The following is a 21356-nucleotide window of genomic DNA, read 5'->3' on the forward strand; positions in this document are numbered from 1 at the left end:
GGGTAGCTTCTGTGAGAAGCTGCCAGGAGGTTTCCCCATGTCCAGCAGAGCCCATTCCAGGCTGCTCCAAGATGGACATGCTGCTGGCCAAGGCCGAGCCAGTCAGGAATGGTGGTGACACCTCTGGGATGACAGATTTAAGAAGAAAAGGAAACTTATTAGGCAGATAGAACTGGGTCTAGAAAGGAGTAGGGTGAGAATATGTGAGAGGAACAGCCCTGCAGACAGCAAGGTGTGGTGCAGAAGGAGGGGCAGGAGCTGCTCCAGGTGCAAGCTGAGATTCCCCTACAGCCTGTGGTACAGAGCGTGGTGCAGCAGGTGGTCCCCTGCAGCCCATGGAGGGCCATGGGTGTGTAGAGATCCACCTGCAGCCTGTGGAGCAGGGGGATGCCTGAAAGAAGGCTGTGAACCTGTAGGAAAGCCATGCCTGTCCAGGGACCTGCAGACCCAAGGAGAGAGAAGCCCATGCTGGAGCAGGTTTCCTGGTAGGACTTGTGAACCCGTGGAGGATCCACCTTGGAGCAGGCTGAGTCTGAAGGACTGACCCTGGGGAAGAATGCCCCACAATGCAGCAGTACATGGAGAGCCGCTGCCCATGGGATGGACTCACATTCTAGAAGTTCATGGAGAGCTGTCTCCCGTGGGAGGGACCCCATGCTGGAGCACGGGAAGGACTCCTCTCCCTGAGCGGCAGCAGAAACAACTTGTGATGAACTGACTGTAACCACCATTTCCGTCTCCCTGCGCTGCTGTGGGGGGAGGAGTTAGAGTAGGGAAGGAGGGAAGGGTGGGGGGGAAGATGTTTTTGAGGTTTTTTTACCTCTCATTATCATGCTCTGATTTTGTTAGTAATAAATTCAATTAACATCTCTAATTCAAGTCAGTTTTGCCTGACAGTTTTGGGTGACGGATCTCTCCAATCCTTATCTCAAGCCATGAACCTTTGTTATATCCTCTCTCCCTGTCCAGCTGTGGAGGGCAGTGATAAGCTTTGGTGGGTGCCTGGCATCCAGCCAGGGTCAATCCACTGCATATTTTCATGAATAATTCCCCCCACTGCTCTCCATGCCTTCTCTGCTCAGTGGCCAGCCAGCTCCAAACATGGCAAGGATCTTGAAAAACAGGGAAGATGCAGCACATCCAGCCCTGCCACCAGCCAAAGGCTGTCAGGCCAGGACAATTTTCATCACATATCCACAGCAGAAACCATTCGGATGATATCCAGCAGCACAGCCCCCTGTGTTTTCCCTGTTAGCTCTGCTGCTCTCCAGAGGAGCTAAAGCACAGGCTGCATGATCTCTGTAAATGTATTTCTTTTAAATTAGAATTATGGGGAAAAGCTGTGGTTGGGAAGACAGGAGGACAGGCAGGGAAAGCAACACCGTATCTGCTGCTGCTGCCAGCCTGGATGTGCTTTGGTGGGTAGCAGAGCCTGCATCTCCCCTCTGCTGGGCCCTCCCAAGAGCACAGGCCACAGCAAAAGCTTATTTTATTTGTACAGTATAAAGATTAACCCTCTTTTCCCCAAAAAAGCTCTCCCATCCCTTCCCAAGGCAGCGAGATTTGAATAACACAATCCTGCTGAGGATTTATGAATCTGTCCCTGCCCCTGTCCAAAGTTTTGTTAGATATTGATTCATTTTACCTTCAACTCCAAGGTGCTGATCAGCCTGGAAAGTGAAGGCATTGTTTATTATGTGTATTAAAACCAGACCTCTCCAGTGCTGAAGGACAAGTTTAAAAATCTCTGGTTCCTTCCACCTTAGAAAACCTATTTTTAACAATCTGAATCTCACGCCATCCTGTCAAGGCTCTGACACTCCCTAGAAAAGTTCCTCTGGCAGGAATGGATCTTAACAGCGATCCAGGGATAATTTTGTGACAAAACATAAATGTCTGCTCACATAACTAAATTCTTACCTCCATGAACAGCAATGTACTGAGTATTTCCTGCATGAAGTGCACCTCAAGATTCACTTCCACAGCATTTTCAGATGCAGCTCAACAAAATATTCCTGACAAAGCACCTCTGTCCACCTTCTATCCAGAGATTTAGGCTGAAAATTAAGCCCTGGGACACTTCCTGAGGGACAGCCACCCACTGAGGCTGAATAAATACGAAGCTTTGGAGGAAGGTGCTGCTACCACCAGGACTTCAGGAGCTCTTTCTGGTTCTTTGTGACTTATATAAACTCTTGGTGACCTACCTGGCAATTCAGAAAAGTGAACTGTCTTCAGTCTGTGACATTTAACAATTCTGTGTTAGTCTACTGTCACCTGGTATAGACAGGAGTCAACTAAAACCAAAAAAATACACACAGTTGAAGGTGAGTTTTGTTAAAACTGCTGGGAGCTGCCTACATGGCAACTGTTTAATTAATGTTCAATCACATTTCCAGCAGCTCATTTGAATTAGTGATTCACACTTAAAGGCTGGCAGGATGCTGAGCAATTTCCTTTAAAAAGCTGGATAAAGCCCCCATTTGCTGGATACAAGATGCACTGAGATCACTCACAAACACATTGCTCAGCTGCCCAGAGTTGGAGTGTGCGGACAGGCTTGGCCAAAACAACAACCTTCAGAGGGAACCAAACCCCAAAGAAGTCAGCTCTTTCTGCCTGCTTCATTCACAGAAGTCACAACACAGCTCTGATGTGTTAACTTGTCCCCAGAGTGATGGATGGTGACAACTCTGAGAGAATGACCTGGTGGGAGCAGTCAGCACAGCGAGGACTTGGGCCTGCACCCAAATAACTCCAGAAACAGCCAGAATGCTGCAAATAGGAAAGGAATTCTGCAAAGCAACACACATGGGATTTAAGGAGGTTTTAGGAATCAGCACCTAAAACGCTGTTTGTGCACAGATGACTTTAAGCGTTCATGACAGCAACCCCACAATGTGGTTGGTGTCGAGTTCCCAGGATGGAAGGTATTTATCCCACTGGAAGGTCACAGCAGGAAGTTTCACCTTCAAATGGCAATATGGTAAATTCTAACTGTTTAATGGCACGCAGAGCTTTTTGGTAAGAACAAAGTTGTTCCCTCATTGTCCATTTTGGTGGGTTTGGGTTGACTTCCTGGGTGCAGGAGTGGCTGCACACCCCTTGCCAGCCTGCCTGGTGGGGGGGATGAACGTCTGCCTTGCAAAACTGAGAATCAACAGCTCATGAACACCATGAATCAGGATGATCACAAAAGAGAAAAAACACTTCTTCTTCCATGTACCCTCTGATTCATTTTGTCCAAGCCCAGTCCAGCAGCAGCTGTTCCCAGAGCAGGCAGAGTGACGAAGCTGGAATGGCAGGCAGGAAGAAGCCGAGTTGTGCGCTCCAGCCTCACGGTCAAGGCCTCGTGGTGGTCATGGTGCTGCCTCTGGACTGGCAGTGCTACTTGAAGGTGGCGTTGAAGGCCCTGCCGATGACGAGCCTGCGCACCTCGCTGGTGCCCGCCCCGATCTCGTAGAGCTTGGCGTCGCGCAGGAAGCGCCCCATGGGGTAGTCATTGATGTAACCGTTCCCACCTGCCACACAAAAACAGCCACAAGTCACTCCTTGTCCCTGATTTCAGGGTGAGACAGCAGAGGGAAATGTTCCTGCACTGTGCTTGGCTCTGTCCAGCCGTCAGTGACTCACCCAGGCACTGGATTCCATCCAGGGCCACCTGCGTCGCACACTCTGCTGAGTACAGGATCACTCCGGCACAGTCCTATGGGACAGTCACAAAGGGACAGTCAGGAAAGGTGTCACCTGCCCATCTTCAGTCCCTGTGCTGCCCTCACGCTGCTATCACTCTACAGACACCTGCTAAGAAGCCTGAACTACTTGAGCACAAAGCACAGGGACAGGGAGCTCCAGCAGTGTCTCTGTTACTACAGAACACTCACAGCAGGTCTGTAAAGGCCACGTGAAGATAAAAGAAGGAAAAAAATAAAAAGTGCACCAAAGAAGATGGCTCTCTCACAAAAGCCCATCAATCCCCCAGGAGGCCAACATGATTTGCTTTGGGATGCAGAGATCTGTGCTCCCACTGTTAAACACTCAACATCCTCCTCTAACAGAGGCGTGGTGACATGTGGAGGTGACAACTCCTCTAGCAACTGCTACAGCCCTTACAACCATCAGGACATCTGTCTGGGCTTCCAATAAACACCTACACCTGCTGCTAAATTTTTTGCCTTGTAAAAGGAGGTTTGATTTTAATTTGTGAGTGAAAAAAAGGGACTTTGGGTGTGAAAAAAAGGGCTGTGGGGACTTGTACAGAGGCTCCCCCCAGCTGAGGCTCTGGGACTGGAGGAATTGCCCTAGGACACACAGCTCAAGTAGGAGCTGAGCTCACCTTGGCGTTGAAGTGGCCCTGGTCACAGGCTTTGGCCACATTGTAGACGTACTGCCGGCAGGCCATGAGCCGTGTGTACATATCTGCCATCTTGCCCTGCATGAGCTGCATGGCCCAAAGAAAAGGAATGTTAATTAACATGAGTGAGGGGAACCAGCCATGCCCCAAAACACCTGAGAGAAACTAGACAAGGGAGGAAACATGGACCCAGGAGACATGAGGGACCTGGAGGTTCTGTTAAGTCACAGACCCATAGATATCAGCCACAGTCCCTCACCCACCAACAGCGATCTCAGGGGAGCAGGCTCAGAGGTCTTTCCACCTTCTCACCACATCACAGAATCCCAGGATTCCTTGAGTTGGAAGGGACCTTAAAGTTCATCCAATTCCATCTCCTTGCCATGAGCAGGAAGCTTCCACTAGCCCAAGCTGCTCATTATCACATCATGCAGCCCCAGCATAAACAGCAGGTGACCTTCTCCATGCAATGCCTCCACCACAACAAAGCTCTCAGTCTTCTCAGTTTTAAAGAGAAAAGAGGATAAAAAGTCCGAATTCCTTTTCTGCCTCACCTGGAAGTGACCAATTTTCTGTCCAAATGCTTCTCTGACATGCAGGTATGGAATTGCGTGGTCAAGAACAGCTTGCATGAGCCTAAGAAGAGCAGAAGGAAAAGGGAAACAGCAGAAATATTAATTAATAATGATTTAACTTCAGAAATGTTACCCAACGCAAAAAGGTTCTCATAGCTGAAGTGATATCTTGCTGTCTTCCTACAGCTCCACTCAAGCAAGGCCAAGAATAAAATCCAAAGGTGCCATATTTCTCCCCAGTGCTCATTTGGGACATCCTGTGGGAAGGTCTGACCTTTTAATTCAGGAGACTGAGACTTGAGGAGCTTTCTCACAACCACAGCGAGGATAGTTTGTGCTCCTCTTAGCTCCAGAGGCCCTCAACTCAAGGAGTATCAGCCAATACCATAAAAAACCCCACAGGTAAGAACAAGGAGGGGAAAAATCCTCCTCATGCTTTGTGGAAGTTGATCTTTCCACAAGAGGATCAGCCCAGAGAGACCACTCGGGAGGACAAAAGGACTGTGGGGTGCCAATAATTACTGGGGAGCTTAAGGATTGAATAAATGAAGAACAAACCAGTTTGTGAGTCTCTGGATAGTGTGTTAGATTCTAAGGAATTGGTAACACAAATGAGCTGGTTATTCCCTGAGTAATAACACAGGGAAACACAAGCCAGCAACTGGGGACTGAAGCAGATTTGTATCTCTGGAAATTTTTTTATCAAGACTGATAATTTCCAAAGCCTGCTCTGGAGGGTCAGTAGACACTGGCAGGCAGATTTGCAAACATTCCTTCTGGCATTGCTTCTCTTATCCCTTGCCTGTCACAGGGGGCTCCACAGAGATGCTTTCAAATTGGAAAACCACTGCATGAGGAGCTGAGAGCTCAAGGATGAGGCAGAGCACATTTGAGTGAGCAGTGGCTGCTGAGAGGGCCCTGAGGACCTTCAGGAGCATCCAGTCAAGCAGTTGTGCTGGTGCTGGAGTTCTGTGCTGGTTTTGACTGGGACACCCAACAGCCACAGGATCTCCTTGCACCTTGTTTCCTTCCCACATCTGATCCAGCCTCTTCTCTTCTGCTGCCCCAGTACCCCAGTTCTCCATCCAGGATCCATCCTACCAAGAGCTGCAGGCCCCCAGGGATCCCCACCCACCTTGGTGATCACCGAGGACCCTTCTGGCCTTACAACCTACAAAAGATGACAATCCCTTACCCCAGGGGACCCCCGGACAGCACGAGCCTCTCCAGGTCCAATCCACTCATTAGAACATAGACTCCTTTGCTCAGTGTCCCCAAGACATTTTCAGCTGCAAAGAGCAAAGGAGAAGTGATTTATTTATGTGCAAAACTCAGACAAGCTGCTCATTGAGGGCCTGTGTTCACTGGGGCTTTGGAGCAACCTGGGCCAGTGGAAGGTGTCTCTGCCCACGGCAGGGGGTGGGACTGGATGAGCTTAAGGTTCCTTCCAGCCCAAATCATCCTGGGATTCTATGGAAAATACTGAATAGCCTGAAAAAATTCCTGGAAAAAACTGTTTCAGCTTCCAAAGCCAAAAATTAGCAGGAGCATTAATAGCCAGAGTGCCAAGTGCAGTAACTTCCAACACTGCAGTGATGTGCTTCTCCATGTCATCATCCTCTTTCCACAAGAACATGCTGTTCCCTGTGGATGACTCCTGGGACATGATTAGAGCACCGGGGCACTGGCCTTTATGATTTCAGGGTGGAGGGATCCAACACAGTTAGAAATGTTAGGTTTCAGCTGAAGCTCTTTCACTTTAGCTTTTGAAAGTGTATATGGGGAGCAGGAGAGCTCCTTGCTCTGCAAATGTGCAATCAGGGTTTTTATGATAAGACATCTTCTCCATTTGCTCTAGAAAGGCTGGAATTTTTCTATCAACAAAAATTGCCACTGGAATAACAAATGCTGCTATTAGAGAGTCCTCCGTTGTACTAATTAACAGGGGAAAGGATGTCCATTTTCAGGCCCTGGCCCCAAAAGAACTCAGAAATGTTACAAAAGCCTGTTGGAAAGCCTCCAGTGAAAAAACCTTTAGGGCAAAGTAGCTCGCCTCCATACAAGACAGGAGCACTAATGGAAACAAGTTTCTTGGGAAGCTTCAGCAAGGCTTTGGAGGAGCAGTGGTTAAGAACTAGGTCCATGAGGGTGAAAGAGCAGTGACCTGACAAACGACTGCTCCCTCCCTGCAATCCAGCAGATTGCACTTTTCCATCAGCTCCCTCAGAGGCTGCCAGAGAGGAGATAAGCATCTGCAAAGCCCTCCAGGTCACAGGCTGAACATGCATGTAATTAGTGATCCAATTTATCAGATCAAGAACACAGGAAACCACCATGATTTGAACCCAACTCACCGGGGACCTTGCAGTCTTCAAAGATCAATTCACAGGTATTAGACCCTCTCATTCCCAGCTTATCCAGCTTCTGGGCTGTCCTGAAACCTGGCATTCCCTGCAAAGTCAAGGCAGGAAAAATACACTTCATGTCTCAGTTCCAACAGACTTAAAAAAAAATCATGAGCGATCTGTGAAATTGCCCTGACCACAGGAACATGTGTAGGGTGGCAGGAGGGAGATAAAGTGACCTATGAACAAGACCAGGTCTAAGTGCAAATGCAGAGAAAGCAGATGGACACAGAAACACACACATATGAACCCTGTGCACCCATTTTTTAATGCACATAAACAGCAAATAAATAAGTTATTTGGACAGCTGCCAACACAGGCTCTCCTACAGCAAGGGATGGAAGCTCTGCCAGTAACTGAACTGTTCTAATAATGAAGTTACGTCCATCAGAAGGTTTAGTCAGATTTTGTTTTATTAAATGCTCCTTTCCTGCCCGAAAGGCTGAAAGTAGTTTGTCTTTGAGGAAGAGGCTGGCAGATATGGAAAGAAAACCAGCTGACTTCCAAATGAGGCAGTTGAGATGAAGGATTCTGCTTTAAACCCCTGTGGGCATGACTGAGCCTACCCTCTCCACGATGAAGGCGGTTATGCCTTGGGAGGCCGGGACAGCGTTCATGTCAGTTTTAGCGTAGACGATGAGAACGTCCGCATCCGGCCCGTTGGTGATCCAGAATTTGTTCCCATTCAAAACAAAGAAGTCTCCTGGAAGCCAGGAGATGAAATCTGTTAGCTCATGACAGCAACACTGGTATTCCCACTCTATTTATTCCCTAACAGGCTTCCCAGAATCACTTAGGTTGGAAAAGACCTCCAAGATCATTGACTCCAACCTTTGATCCATCACCATCTTGTGAACCAGACCAGAGCATGAGTGCCATGGCCAAATATTCTTTGAACACCTCCAGGGATGTGTTCATGTGTTTCTTCACCACCTCCCTGGGCAGCACAGGACAGGCTTTACCTTTCTTGTCTGCTTTCAGCTTCATAGACACAACATCAGAGCCAGCATTTGGCTCGCTCATGGCTAAGGCTCCAATGTGCTCCCCGCTGATTAGCTGGAAGAAAGGACAAATATTAGCAAAAGATGAAGACCAGCAGCATTGTGTTCCCTCTTTAGCCTCCTGGCTTGTTTTCCTGCACCAAACCTCCACAGTCACTGTTCTCTGCAAGAACTCAAACAAGAGCTGCTGCTCCCGGCACAGCCTGAGCAAGGAGCTCCCTTGCGCTGCGCGAAGGAACAGAACCAAGTCCCAGAGGGATGAGAAGGGTGACTCAGCTCTGTCTGAGCCACACAAGCACAGCCCTGCTTGCACAACACATGAGGAAGGTGCCAAGGAACCATGCAGGCAGCCATATGCCTGTCCCCAGCTCCTGCCTGAGCTTTCTGCTGCCCTTTTACACAAACAGGAGCTGGTGAACACAAAAGGCCAACGAGGGGGTGAAAAGGGATGGGAAAGTTCTCTGCAATGTTCTCCTGGCCCAGTCCCCCCACACTCACCCCACAACAGCAGATGGACCCTCCTCCTGTGCCTGCTCACACCAGGCTCTGGCAGAGCTGTTGCTTCTGCTTCACTGTTATTTCATCCTGCCCTTTTCTCCTTGCTTTTTTTTTCCCTCCCTGTGTACTTCCATCCATCTTCTCTTCCTTTTGATCTCTACTTTTTTTTTTAAAAGAAGACTCAATGCTTAAGATGTGTTTAACCAATTCAATCCATCAGTGCATTGCTACAGAAGTCCCAATGAAGTGCTCAAATCTAGTTAAGCACATTTAAGCGCTCTGTCAGGAGCCAAAACAAGTCAGAGCTGAAGTGACTTCACATCTCATTGAAAGGCAGAGAATGAAGCATGAAAATACACCTGAGGAAGGAGGACAATTCGGGGTTACACGTTTACAAGCTGCACAGTGCTTTGAGGAAGTGACGCTGTACTTTGCACGTTGTTTAAATCAAGTTTCTTGTGCTGATAATTTCACTGATAATCTCAGTAGCTGGGATTCAATGTGCTCATCGTTTTTATATGCATTTAAAAACAGAAATCTAATTAATGCACTTCTGAGTTGCAACACCAATGCCCCAAGTGATGAAGTTTCACATGTAGTTAATTAACAGCCAAACCAAGCAGTTGGGCAGTGAGAAATGGAGAATATAAAATAGGAAAGCAGTGACTTTCATTCAGAGATCTCAGAGTGATTTGGGAATTGGAAAGAATATTCTCCAGTACCACCTCAAAATCTCCCTTAGTAACACAGCTCCAGACGGGCAAGTTTGGCATGTTCAGTATTTCCAAAGGTTTGGTCACTGAAATCTACTGGTGCTTAGGATGTCATCTTTGCAGCCAGGACCCAAATGCTTTCCAGTGTTGCCCCTCCTCCAGCCACCTACCTTGGGCAGGTACTTGTGCTTCTGGGCCTCGTTGCCGTTGCGCACGAGCTGGTTGATGCACAGGTTGGAGTGGGCCCCGTAGCTGAGCCCCACGGACGCTGAGGCACGCGAGATCTCCTCCATCACCAGCACGTGGTCCAGGTATCCCAGGGCAGATCCACCATATTCCGCTGGGAAGAGAGGAAAAAGCTCATGTTACCCACCAGGTGCACAAGATCCCAGGGCTGGGCTCAGTCTCCAATGAAATCCAAGACTCTGAGAATGTTTCTGGGTTTGACTGTTGCCATCCCTGAGCTGGGCACTTCTGGCTTTCCCCATCCTCTCTGAATTTCATTTTTCTCGTCTTAAAGTCACAGGGATATTTTGTCTTCAGCATAATCCATAACTGTATAACATAGTTTATATGTAGAACATGCACAAGGACACATCTTGAACATGCTACTGACATTGAGTAATAATGAGCCCTTCTTATTAACCTTAGTATTATCACAACGATTAAATCACCAAGTTGCAACCTCCTTAAGGTGAGAACAAAGGACACAGGCAAGGTTTGTAAAATCCATGTATGTTTGCCCCTAAACAAGTGAGGAATTCTCAAACTGCTCAAAAATGTGGCACTAAGAACTTTTCTAAGCCTACAAATATGCGGGACAGCAGAATTTTGATGAGTGGCCAGCTGAGACAAGAATGGTCCATAAGTGTAATTTGTCAGTGACAAGCACACAGATTTCAAGAGAGGATGAAGCAAGACCGAGCAGCACTGGGAGCCCAGCTAGGCACATGGAGTTGAGCCTAAAACTAATAGTGAAGATTAAAATCACACAGTAGAACAGGGAGTGAGAAGGTAAAAAGAGAAGGCTGAGAAATGCGTAATGGCCTTGAGGAGCCAACAGCCTACATAAATATACACACATGTGCCTCTAAACACATTTATATACACACACACACAGCCACCTCCCAACCTAAAAGCTTTGTTCTCCAGGTAGGAAGCAAGTGGTTGTACTGCTAAGAGAAGCCCTACAACAGGACATGAATGCCAAGAAGCAGCTGGGGAGATAAACTGGGAGCACTTACTCGTCATCGGTGTGGAGGCTGCAAGCAAGAGCAACAAGGTAAGAGCAAATCTCTGTGCTCAGAGTGACCAAAGGGCACAGCTCCAAGGGGCTGCTGTCCCAAATTCCTCAAATTAACACCACAGCCACTGCCATCACACACAGCCTTTCCTCCCATGTCCCTCCTGCTTTTATCTGCAGGGCCCTTTATTCTCTAAAATCTCTCCCTACCACAAACCCAAGTTTAGGGGTTTGCTATCAGTATGATAAAAGATGGGCTTAAAAATTTCTTATGTATGCCAAAGCAAGAAAGTTTTTTATTAATTCCTATATAATGGTTGGGTTTGGTGCTTTTGCCTCAAGAAAGGTGAGGTAACAGTGAGCAGCACAAATCTAGGATTGCTTTGCACTGCAAGAGGAACAGCAAAATGATCCTGCCAGACACCTCCTCATATAACACAAACCATGGTGTGATTTCAAGTGATGCTGTGCTTTCAAAGCTACTCTTTGTATATGATATGCCTGTATTATCGTTCCATGGAAACTACATATTTACATTTCTTCACTTTGCACTTTATAAAACAAATAGAAAGTTACAAACACCACAGTTATCTTAGTTTCAGGAAGAAAACAAACAGCACTGTTATTCAAAATGTTCCCTTAATAGACTTAATGCACTGGCACCCAAACATGCCATTTAATTGTGTACACCCTCCTAAGATTCCACACGATCCTAAATCCCACTATCCCTCCAAAAAAACCAACATCAATAAAGAAACACGGAAATCCAGAATAAAGTGAAAAATCCTGGGCATAGGAGAGTTTGAGAGGTAAACCTTTGAGGAAATCAAGAAGGACAGGACTTGTGAGGGGATGGCTTATTTATAGTGTGGGAAACTGCTGTAAGCCTCAGGCACAACATCAAAGAAGAAAGAAGGTAAGAGTGAGGAAAAACAGGAGCAGCAGTAAATGGGGAAGAGGAGAGAGAGAAAGCAGAAATGCAGAGTCTTTCAGCACTGAAAGCGAGGCAGAGGCATTATTCTGACACACTGCTATTCAGCTGGATTCTGCAGAGCCTTTGCACAGCCACATCTAGAAAACAGACTTTTCCATGGGGAAAGAAAGGCCCCATCAGCCGCTTTTCTCCACTAAGGGCTTCTCCTCATTACCCTGCCTTGGTGCATTCAGCACCATCACACTCATCTGTACCACTCATCACAACACTTTTCACTAACCTGCACAAGGCTGAATAAGATTTGCCCTGATTTTTTTCCGACTGGTTGGCTGTGGTCACTCCCCATTAGTTATCACAGCTTTTCAGGGCATTATTTTAGACCCTTTAACTTCTCCCATTATAGATGGATGTTTGTTCTGGGATACTTTTATCTCTAGCTCTCATTCTTCAAAACTTGCTTCAGATTACAAAGGCACAAATATGTTTGAGCTACATATGTTACATCTGGAGAAACCATTTCTGAGCAGTGCTTTTAAATTGTGAAAGGCATTGTGTCTAACAATGAAAAAGGATCCAAAGTCAGAGAAGAAGAAAAACAGTTGGGAAAGAGTTTTTTAAAACACAAAGACAGGACAAAATGGATGCCACATCACAGACAAGGCTGTTGTAAACTGGAAAGTGAGAGTTTAAGTAGTCTCTCATTTGTTTGAAGAATCACCCATCAGAAGGCAAAAGACCAGAAGAGACTTACCAGGGGCTGTGATTCCCAGAACTCCTAATTCTCCAAGTTTCTTCCAAAAGTCCTATGAATACAGAACAAGCAATCAGCCCAAACTGATTGGCAGTGGCAGTCTGGGCATCAGCATAACAAGTTCCCCCAGGCAGATCACTGGACACATCCATTTATCTGCAAGATATCATGAGAATGAAGCAAATACAACCCTAATTCCTGTTCCTCCCGCAGTGCAGCTCCATCCTTGAAACTGAGAAACCACACAGATTTAAGGACACTAGTTATGCTACACATGGGAGGAGTTTGTGGAATTCAGTGAAAATTCAAATGCCAAATTTAATTCTGGAAAGACACCTCCTAAGATTTAACTTTTTGCCCACTCCAATGAAAATTTTTGTGTAATAGTATAAACTATGCATTACCAAAACCCTGGAAATATGAAGCTATGAGATGGCACTTTAAAACTCTTCCAGTAAAACAGGAGCTGGCAACTAAGTGAAGCATCCTAGGGGGAGATTAAAACAATGGGAATGCTACAGCCATGACAAAATGCAGTAGCAAAGGATGTTGTAACCAAGGAGGCCCACACGTGTCCTGGTGGGGCATCTCCCTACTGCTCCTTTCCTCTGCTATGTGATGGACACAGAGGTGAGTGCTCCTCACGTGGCCCTGGTGTCCGGCAATAATAATCAGAGACTTCAAAAAGTATCATACAATAGCTCTGGATGACATCTGGAATGCCAGGCTAAATTTACACACTTCACTTCAAAGCTACACATACATCCCTGGAAATGTCAACATCACAGCTCTAGGTAATGCTGGCAGATGTTTAGAGCTTTTTGAGTCTTGTGGAGCTTATAAAAACCAATAGTCAGATCTCTCATTTCCATCAATCAAAGCACCCTGTGGCACAGGATTTGTTTGGTTTATTAGAAAGGCAAGTTTCAGCATTTGTACACAATGTTTTCACAGCAAATCTGAAGAGGAAATTCATGTCCAAGAAAGGGACTGAGTCAGGAGTATACAAAGCACACGTTGGGGAAGGAATCAGAACAGACAGGCAGGAATCCCATGATAAGAATCCAAAGGAGACCATTATCCATCTTTATTATGAATATTATCACTGGGTATTGTCCCAGGTTGCTGAAAGTTGGTAACAAATGCTAAAACAGGAAATCAAAAAAAGGTTTTCTCTGTGGCTTTTAAGTTTGAAAAGTTAATGCACGTGTTCCTGTGGTGTGGCTTGGGACTGTCTGGACTAATGCAGAGATCAAAGCCCAGAGGGCTTTCAGAACCACACATGAAATACTTGCCCGCATGCCTTTGAATTCATTTTCCTGGTCAATCTGTTGGGCCTTTGGAGCCAAATGCTCTTGGCAGAACTTTGTCATGGTCTGTCTAAGCTGGGAAAAGAGGGGGGGAAAAACACATCCATTATATCTCAGCAATATGTTGTCATCTTCCCTTGGTCCTGCCAACATTCCCCCACCAGGCCACTCCAGCATCCCAGACCCAGAAGCACAAGACCATAAGGAAATCCATGGTTCAGGTTACTGGCTGAAATACCACATAAGAGGGTCATTGCTTTAGTCTTTTAAAAAGGACCTCATGTACTTTAGTCCCTCTCAGCATTTAACCTTAATTGTACCCAGACATGAGGGAGTGCTCCTGAACTCCTGCCTGCACTGGGGTTTCAGGCACATTTTTGGGCAGGGAACTTTGGAAGCTGATGAACTGAGTTTATAATGTGCTAACCCCATCTCATAGCTGCTTACAGCATCACTTGATTGTGTGCAGGTGCCTGCAATAAGCAGGGATACTAATTAAAATGTGTTAGTGTGTCAAACTAGAACTACATTACCTACCTTATTACCTTCTACAGTGGGGAAATTTGATAGAGCCAGGAATGTTCATTGATCCAAGTGCTAAAATCCCAAGATATTTTTCTAGATTTTATACTCTTACACATATGCTACAGAAGTCTATAAGCATACTCATAAAATATACACAGTATCTTAAATGCTTTTAACATTTAAAAACTTGGTCCTGATCTTATGGTAGAGTTTTTGCTTTTTTTTTTCTTTTTGTTTCTTTAGTCACACACATTAATTCTGATGAAGCAACAGTTTTAGAGACTGAAACCCTGAGCTGTTAAACCAGAATCTTTATAAAGGGCAGGAAGAACAAACCAAAATATGTCCACACTCCTCTATTTGTCTGTGACCCCCAAAACCTAAGCATCCTCTTTTTTACAACTGAGAAGATATGTCAAATTTCCAGTCACACAGACCCTGGATTCCAGTACTAGCAAATAAGCTTTCTCCCCATTGCTAGATTTATAAACCTAAAAAGAACCCCAAAAGACATTAGATATTTTCCACTGTGACAAAGCTAACTGCCTTGCACTTGAGCAAAGAGCTTAAAATAAATTAAGACAAGCTTAAAACCATAATAAAAAAAAGTCTTAATCAATTAGAGATTGAGGATGGACTCAGACAGGGAGCCCTGATACCCTAAGCTTGTTTATAACAGTTATATTGTTTCAAATTCAGTTTCAGTAATACTGCTGAAGATTTTTTCTGATGGGTTTTTTCTTTTTACCTTTTCCATCAGACAGATAGGAATAAGAGGAACATTTTACACCTTCTTTTATGTCTTCTGTATATAGAAGTACAAAGAAATGTCAGTTTGAGCTGATAAGGCCATGAACATAAACACGGCAAGGAATAATTCTGCAGCAACAAAGAAGAACAAGTAAGTTTATTTTGCACATCCCTATGCTTGCACTATCAGAATTGTCTCAAAGTGAGGCTGTAGCTCCAGTGTTTCAGTGGCAGGAGCCTGTGTGGAACAGCCCTGGGCAGACACTGCCCTTCACTGCAAGCCCTGGGGCAGAAGGGAATACATCTGGAATGGTCAGTGCTTGGCTGCTGCTGCACACACAAGAACACAGCAAAGCTAAGGATCATAGAACATTCCGAGCTGGAAGGGACCCACAAGGATCATCAGTCTGTTGCAGATGATGTAACTTTCCTAACTAATGTTTCATTAGCTGTGTTAATTAACTGTAAGCATGTCCACCTGCAGCCAGTTAAGTTTCTTTTTCACAGACACTTATTGATACTTTGATCATTAAATCACTGAAACCTTAAGTTTGCTAAAACTAATCCTGAGAAGCTCCAATAAACAAAGCCTGAGGGAGTTGAAGATTGGACACATGGGATCTTAAAATTAATTGGAATCTTAAATTTATGACCCTTCGAAGACATGTTGGATTAACCAGAAGACACAGACGAGACTGAAGCCTAGAAAGCTGGAAACTTCCCATTTGAGAAAAAAATGATAAAAGGACTACAGAAAGTGGGCCAGATTAGCATGAAGAGTGAGAAATCAATAACCAATAGAGGAAAAAACACTAATTAATAAAGAGAATGATGCAACTTAGAACCAACAAGCTTTAATTTGTTTGCTAAAAATGTGTAAGTGAAAAAGTTTTGTGTCTTGGGTCGGCATGGAGGTCAGAACTTTGTCAGCCACACAAACACCTCTTGGTCAAGAATAAACTAATGCCACACTCACTAACACTAAAGACAGGGTAAAAGTCTTATTTTTCCCAGCATTTTCAGAGGTTTTTTGATAAAAAGTCCAACTCCCAGTCCTGCACAGAAACCCCAACAATCTCACCCTGTGCCTGAGAGCACTGTCCAAATCCTCCTTGAGCTCTGGTAGCTTTAGGGCTGTGATGATTCCCTGGGGAGCTGTTCCAGTGCCTGACCACTGTCTGGAGAAAGTCTTCTCCCAATACCCAGCCTCAACCTCCCCCGACCCAGCTCTTGCCCTTCCCTGGGTTCCTGTCACTAGTCACCAGAACAGAGATGTGCTGCCCCTGCGTGTCCCCTTGCAGGAAAGCCGTAACCTACAATGAATTCCAGGAATTATCCTAAATCTTTAAGCGCCCTACTGGGCAGGAGAACAAGCTGGGAGAGCTGCAACCCTTCTTTCGGGAGGATGTGCCGCGGCCCCGCCAGGTGCTCTTTTGACGATCACGTTTCTGACGAGTATCGCCTATCCAGCAGGCCCAAGGCGGAGGCCGGCCCGTTCCCCCAGGCATTGCGGCGCTCCGTGGCGAGGCCGCGGGCCGGGCCGGGCCGGTCGCTGTCGCGGGCCGCGTGTCCGGTGCCGCCGCGCCCCCGCGGGGATTGGGCGGCCCGCCCCTGCCGCGGCCAATCGGCGCCCGCCCGCCCCGCCACACCCCCGCGCGCGGCTCGGCTCGGCGCGGCCCGGCCGTACCTGGCGCTGCTCGGCGCTCAGCCCGTTCACCGTGTCGTCCACCGCCAGCCCCGCGCCGCCGCGCCGCGGCACCGCCAGCGCCCGCCAGCGCCGCGCCCCGCCCGCCGCGCGCCCCAGCGCCGCCGCCGCCATGGCCGCTCCCCGCCGCAGCGCCGCGCGCAGGCGCGGCCCGGCCCCGCCGCGCCCGCCCCGCCCCGCCGCCCGCCCCCCGGCGCGGCTGAGCGCACGTCCTTGAGCACCTTTAATGAACTAAACCCACGAACAACGGACAGCGGAGAAGAGCGGCGAACGCCCGACACGAGGCTGACCGGCCATCGCTGCTGCCTCAGCCCCCCGCCCGTCCCTACCCCGCCGGGGAGCAGCCACCAGCTCGGCCTTTGGATCGCCAAACACAGGAACTGGGCTTGACAAGCAGGGGCCACTGAGCTAGGGGCGAAACGGCAAAAATCCCAGTCCATCCTCGTGCCTCACATTGCCAGGAGCTTCTCCAGCCCTTCAAGCATGGTTTTCCATTCCTTAAGTTGAGCTTGGAAGTCGGAGTGCTTCTCCAGGGCATGCTGGTTCTCCTCTTGTGCTGATCTCCACTTGGCCATGGCTGTCTGTGGAGAAGTCAGTGCACACCACGTTTTACTAACACCAGAGCAAGGAACAGAAAAGCCAAGTCCTAAAGCATCTGAGCTCTTCCTCCTAAACTAAGTTAAGTTTGGGATTTCTTTTGCCTTGGTTACTTGTGGAAATCTATGGCCAAGATTTAGGAAGTCTCCTGTAACAATTATATTTTAGCTCTTGAGCTTTTTATCAAGAACTGTTCAACTGAAATTTAATGACTATTTTGGTCTGTATTTTGGTAATTACTGAAGCCACTTGTGCTTGCACACTTAGTTTTCCCAGAGATTACCCAGGGTCACTGCTCTGCAACAGTTTCCAATTTAAATTGAATGCTCTGCCTTCCAGAATAACAACCAGACTGGTGGATCCCTGTATTTAAAAAGGGAGTAAGTTTCATCAACAAATGTGTTTCTATTAAAAGAGGAGTACTGCAGGTTTTCATCTGGCTCATGTGGAGGAAAGGAGAACTGGGAGGAGCAAAATAACCTCCCTGAGTGCCTGGTGCTCCCTGCCTGGTTGAGCCAGTCCTACCTCAAGCATCTCCTTCTCTTTTGCAGCTCTGTGACAAAATAGCATCAATTCTTCTGTGGCCTTCTTAGTTAGCATCTGAAGAGTCAAAAGGAAAATGACTTTTAATATGATGCAAATAAGTGTGAGTCCCAGCTGTTTCAGCATCAGGAGGGAAGGGTGGGGGCACACAGACCCCCCAGAGCCCATTTCAAGCTTTTCTTACTGTTGTCTTTTCCCGGCAAGCACGCATCTCTTTTTCCTCCTCCATGTGGCTACCTGTAAGTAATTCAGGAGGTGCATTAGAGAACCTCTAATATACACATAACTCTGAGAGCAAACAGCTTTTCAAAGTTACTTTCTACAGCAAGAAATACTAAGTTAGTTTATCCAGGCCAGGAGCTACTACAGGAAGCAGTTCTTTCTCTTAAGCCACAAAAAATTCCCCCAAACCCTGGAATTCCAGCAGTATTCCTTAAAAAAGGAAGCACAGACCAAATTTCTTATGAACAGTCACAACAGAAGAAAAAAAACCCAAAAAACATTGTGGAGGAGGAGTACCAGGATGTAAGCAAAGTGCAAACTCCTTACCAGGATTGATGTTTCTGCTTTCTAAAATCATCATGCAGGTCTCCTGAATTTCCTTGAGCTTCTCAACTTCATGGACCAGGCTCTCGTTCTCCTTCTTTAACTCCCTTAACTTAAGGGTGCCCTGGTTAACACAGGTTGTGAGTGAGACAAGTTCCCAAGGAGATTTTCTTCCCCTTAGTAATACTGACAGTAACAACTTCACAACACTGCACTTGGCACCAAGAATCAGACCCTGCCTCCTGTCTCTACCACCACAGCAAACGAGGCTGTTGCAGGTCCTTGCTCCTGCTTTTTGGCAGGATTAATACATTTATTACATCCACACACCAGAGCAATTACTAGAAAAATTTGATCATGGACGAATTCCTTTTAGACAACTCTATATTTTCTTGTGCTCCCTCTCCTTTATGTAAGCAATGCACGCACTGAGGAGCATATAAACATTGTGAAGAAAAGGGTGTCTTATGTCTTTAAGCCACAGCATTATTCCCTGCACAGTCCAGATATTAGCAGGCAATTGGATAAGCTGATCAACCTCCCAAGCTGAATGCAATTCTCCAAGAGGATCAATAAGCATGTGGATTAGGGTGATCTGGCTGATAGTGTCAGAAGCTTTGGGAACATTTCATAGGAAATGTCTCAGAGGCTCTTAAGAAAATCAAGCTGTGAGATGAGAGGAATGATCATCCCACAGATTGAGAACTGGAAAATAACTGAGATTTTACAGGTGGGCCTCCTGTACATGACAGAAGTGGCACTAAGCATGTCCTAGGGACATCTCTGAGAGCCAGGGAATAAAAGTGCCAATTCTGACTCTAAACCCGATTCCAAAAAATCAGATCTGTTTGAAACAGAAGTCCCTGACCAGTACCAAGCTCTGTCAGCTTTTCTTCCAGTCCCTTAACTATCTCTGTGGCTCTTTCTTGGCCTCTGTCCAGTACATCCATATCTCTTTTGTACCAGGAGCCCAGAACCAGACAAAACATTCCCAGTTTGGCCTCCCCAGAGATGAGCAGATGGGAAAACAACTCGCAGAAGAATACAAAGACATTCTGATGAAGACAAGGGAAAAAACCACAATCCTTAACATGACCCTGTATGGATAAGAATACAGATATTACTCAATTACTTATTTTTCTCTCCTATCCTTACCTCTCTTCTTGCTAGTTGTTGTTTGAGTGTTTCCACCAACTGATTCTTGGTTTTCAGCTCTGCTTCTAGTTGGTATCTGCTGAGAGGGCTGTGGAGTTAAAGAGCAAAGACTCAGGGGCAAAAATACCAGTGTTGCTCACCTCCTAATCTCCCTTTGCCCTTTTTTAAGCGTTTGCTTTTGTTTCTGACCAACAGATTTAATTAGCAAACCTGGCAAGAAAGCTGCACGTGGGTGAGAGCTCATCACAGGAGAGCAGCACAGCACAAGGACAGCTAACAGAGATGGAGGCACATACCGTCTGGCCACTGTCTTCTTTGAAACTGGCTCCACTTTCTTGTCAAACTTAGGCAGCCTTAAAAGAGAGATAGAATACAATTACTAGAAGACTACTATGTTCTTGCAGATCACCAAGCCTGCTAGTTTGACAAAATGTACAAAATGAGCCATCTTTAGGACATCTGCCAAATAAATCCATCAATATTCTGCTTTGATTTACCCTTGGTTTGCTGGCTTCAAGACACTGTCTGCTGGAACGTTTGAGGCAAAGTGAAGATTGGGAACCACGCTGAGCTCTGGCTCTGATGTTTTGCTGACACATTTTCTCTTTGAAGGAAAATTCATTTGCAATTCTGCAAGGAAAAGACAACTGTGAAAACACCACAGACTAGAAGTAACCTCCTTTAAGGCCTCTTAAGCCTTTAATTTGAGGTAAAGCAGTTATATCTAGCTAGAATGGAGACTTCAAAGTAGAAGTAACTAAGTAACTAAGAGCAGTCCTCAAGTTTTACCCGGGACCAAGGGTCCAGAACAAGCCACAAATAGGTCAGGTGTAGATAGTGTTAAAATACAATCACCAGGGTAGCACTAATGAGAGTTTGAAATGACAATACACAATAAAGAAGGTCTCAACAGCAAGCAGACATCATGCCACAAGGTTGTTGTTTAATACTGAAAGCAAAACAAACACAGCCCACATGAAACTCTGTTAAGAGACCTCCATATTTTGCTACGAGTGAATAGCTACTAAAATAACATAGAAGACTAGCTTGTTATGTCGAGTTTATTTCTCTTAAATGACAACTGTTTAAGTATATAAAGCTTTGTTCACTCAGTGGGTTTAGGAAGTTGCTTTTTCTCCCTCAGGTTAAGTATTTTTCAAATGACACATCCATGAACACATTCACAAAAGAGCAACGCGCAGTTTCCGCCGATACAGCCCAGCTCCCGTGTTTTTAATGCTAATCCTGGGTGCTTCCCTTTTATAAAATGCTGTAAAGTGCTGTAAGCAGCATTAAAAGATTTAGAAAAGTAAGAGACTGTGAATGAAGCATCTTTCGCATCAAAAGGCCGCTGCCTTCAGCCGGTGGAGGGTACACACAGCAGGCTGAGCGTTAACCTAAGTCCTAAACAGGGACCGAACAGCGGAATAAAACTTCTAATTAGATTTTGGAACAGCCACCACGTAGCCAGGCAGCGATGGAGCTCCCTAACGCCGGCACCCCTGGGCCGAACCCCGCCAGCCGTGCCAGCCGTGCCCCCCAGGTGCCCGTCCGTGCCCCGCACTCACCTGCGGACGGCTCGGGGCGATGGAACCGGGAGTGCACGGGGATGCGGGAGAGCCGCCCGTCCATGGCGGCCGCGCTCCCCTCACGACTTCAAACCGCGCCGCGCCGGGACGGTTGGGCGGGCCCGCGCATGCGCGGGGGCGCGGCGCGGGCAGCGCGGGTGGGGAATGAGGGCGCGGGCGCCT

At 46.7% G+C, this 21356-nt stretch overlaps 1 protein-coding gene across 3 annotated transcripts; it reads right to left on the reverse strand.

The window, feature by feature from the left end:
• Positions 1-2332: 2332 nt before the first annotated feature.
• On the reverse strand, positions 2333-21303 carry LOC135303614 (isovaleryl-CoA dehydrogenase, mitochondrial). Of its 3 annotated transcripts, XM_064425643.1 has the most exons (19): positions 21174-21303; positions 20103-20235; positions 19902-19958; positions 19606-19693; positions 18454-18574; positions 18089-18141; positions 17887-17961; positions 17218-17345; positions 13770-13854; positions 12475-12526; positions 9717-9886; positions 8297-8390; positions 7901-8037; positions 7284-7380; positions 6125-6218; positions 4909-4990; positions 4337-4441; positions 3634-3706; positions 2333-3521 (listed from the first exon to the last, which is right to left on the reverse strand). In XM_064425643.1, exons 1-19 carry the CDS (start codon positions 21235-21237, stop codon positions 3388-3390), a joined length of 1842 nt encoding a protein of 613 aa, XP_064281713.1. In that variant the 5' UTR covers positions 21238-21303; the 3' UTR covers positions 2333-3387. The 3 variants fall into 3 exon arrangements, with proteins under 3 accessions (XP_064281713.1, XP_064281715.1, XP_064281714.1); XM_064425645.1 differs by lacking the exons at positions 17887-17961; positions 18089-18141; positions 18454-18574; ... (2 more) ...; positions 20103-20235; positions 21174-21303 and having other exon boundaries at positions 13770-13859; XM_064425644.1 differs by lacking the exons at positions 17218-17345; positions 17887-17961; positions 18089-18141; ... (3 more) ...; positions 20103-20235; positions 21174-21303 and adding an exon at positions 16747-16894 and having other exon boundaries at positions 13770-13859.
• Positions 21304-21356: the final 53 nt, after the last annotated feature.

This window comes from Passer domesticus, chromosome 6 (assembly GCF_036417665.1).
Source record: "Passer domesticus isolate bPasDom1 chromosome 6, bPasDom1.hap1, whole genome shotgun sequence".
NCBI lineage: Eukaryota > Metazoa > Chordata > Aves > Passeriformes > Passeridae > Passer > Passer domesticus.

Bases quoted from the DNA above. Each gene is read 5' to 3' on its own strand.
- LOC135303614 (XM_064425643.1), bottom strand. From the start codon at position 21,237: ATGGACGGGCGGCTCTCCCGCATCCCCGTGCACTCCCGGTTCCATCGC. The intron at 17,346-17,886 runs GTAGGACTGGCT...ACTTCTCCACAG, and splicing joins AAGAGAAGGAGATGCTTGAG to ACAGCCATGGCCAAGTGGAG. The intron at 13,855-17,217 runs GTGAGGCACGAG...TTCCCAGCTTAG, and splicing joins CTGGAGAAGCTCCTGGCAAT to ACAGACCATGACAAAGTTCT.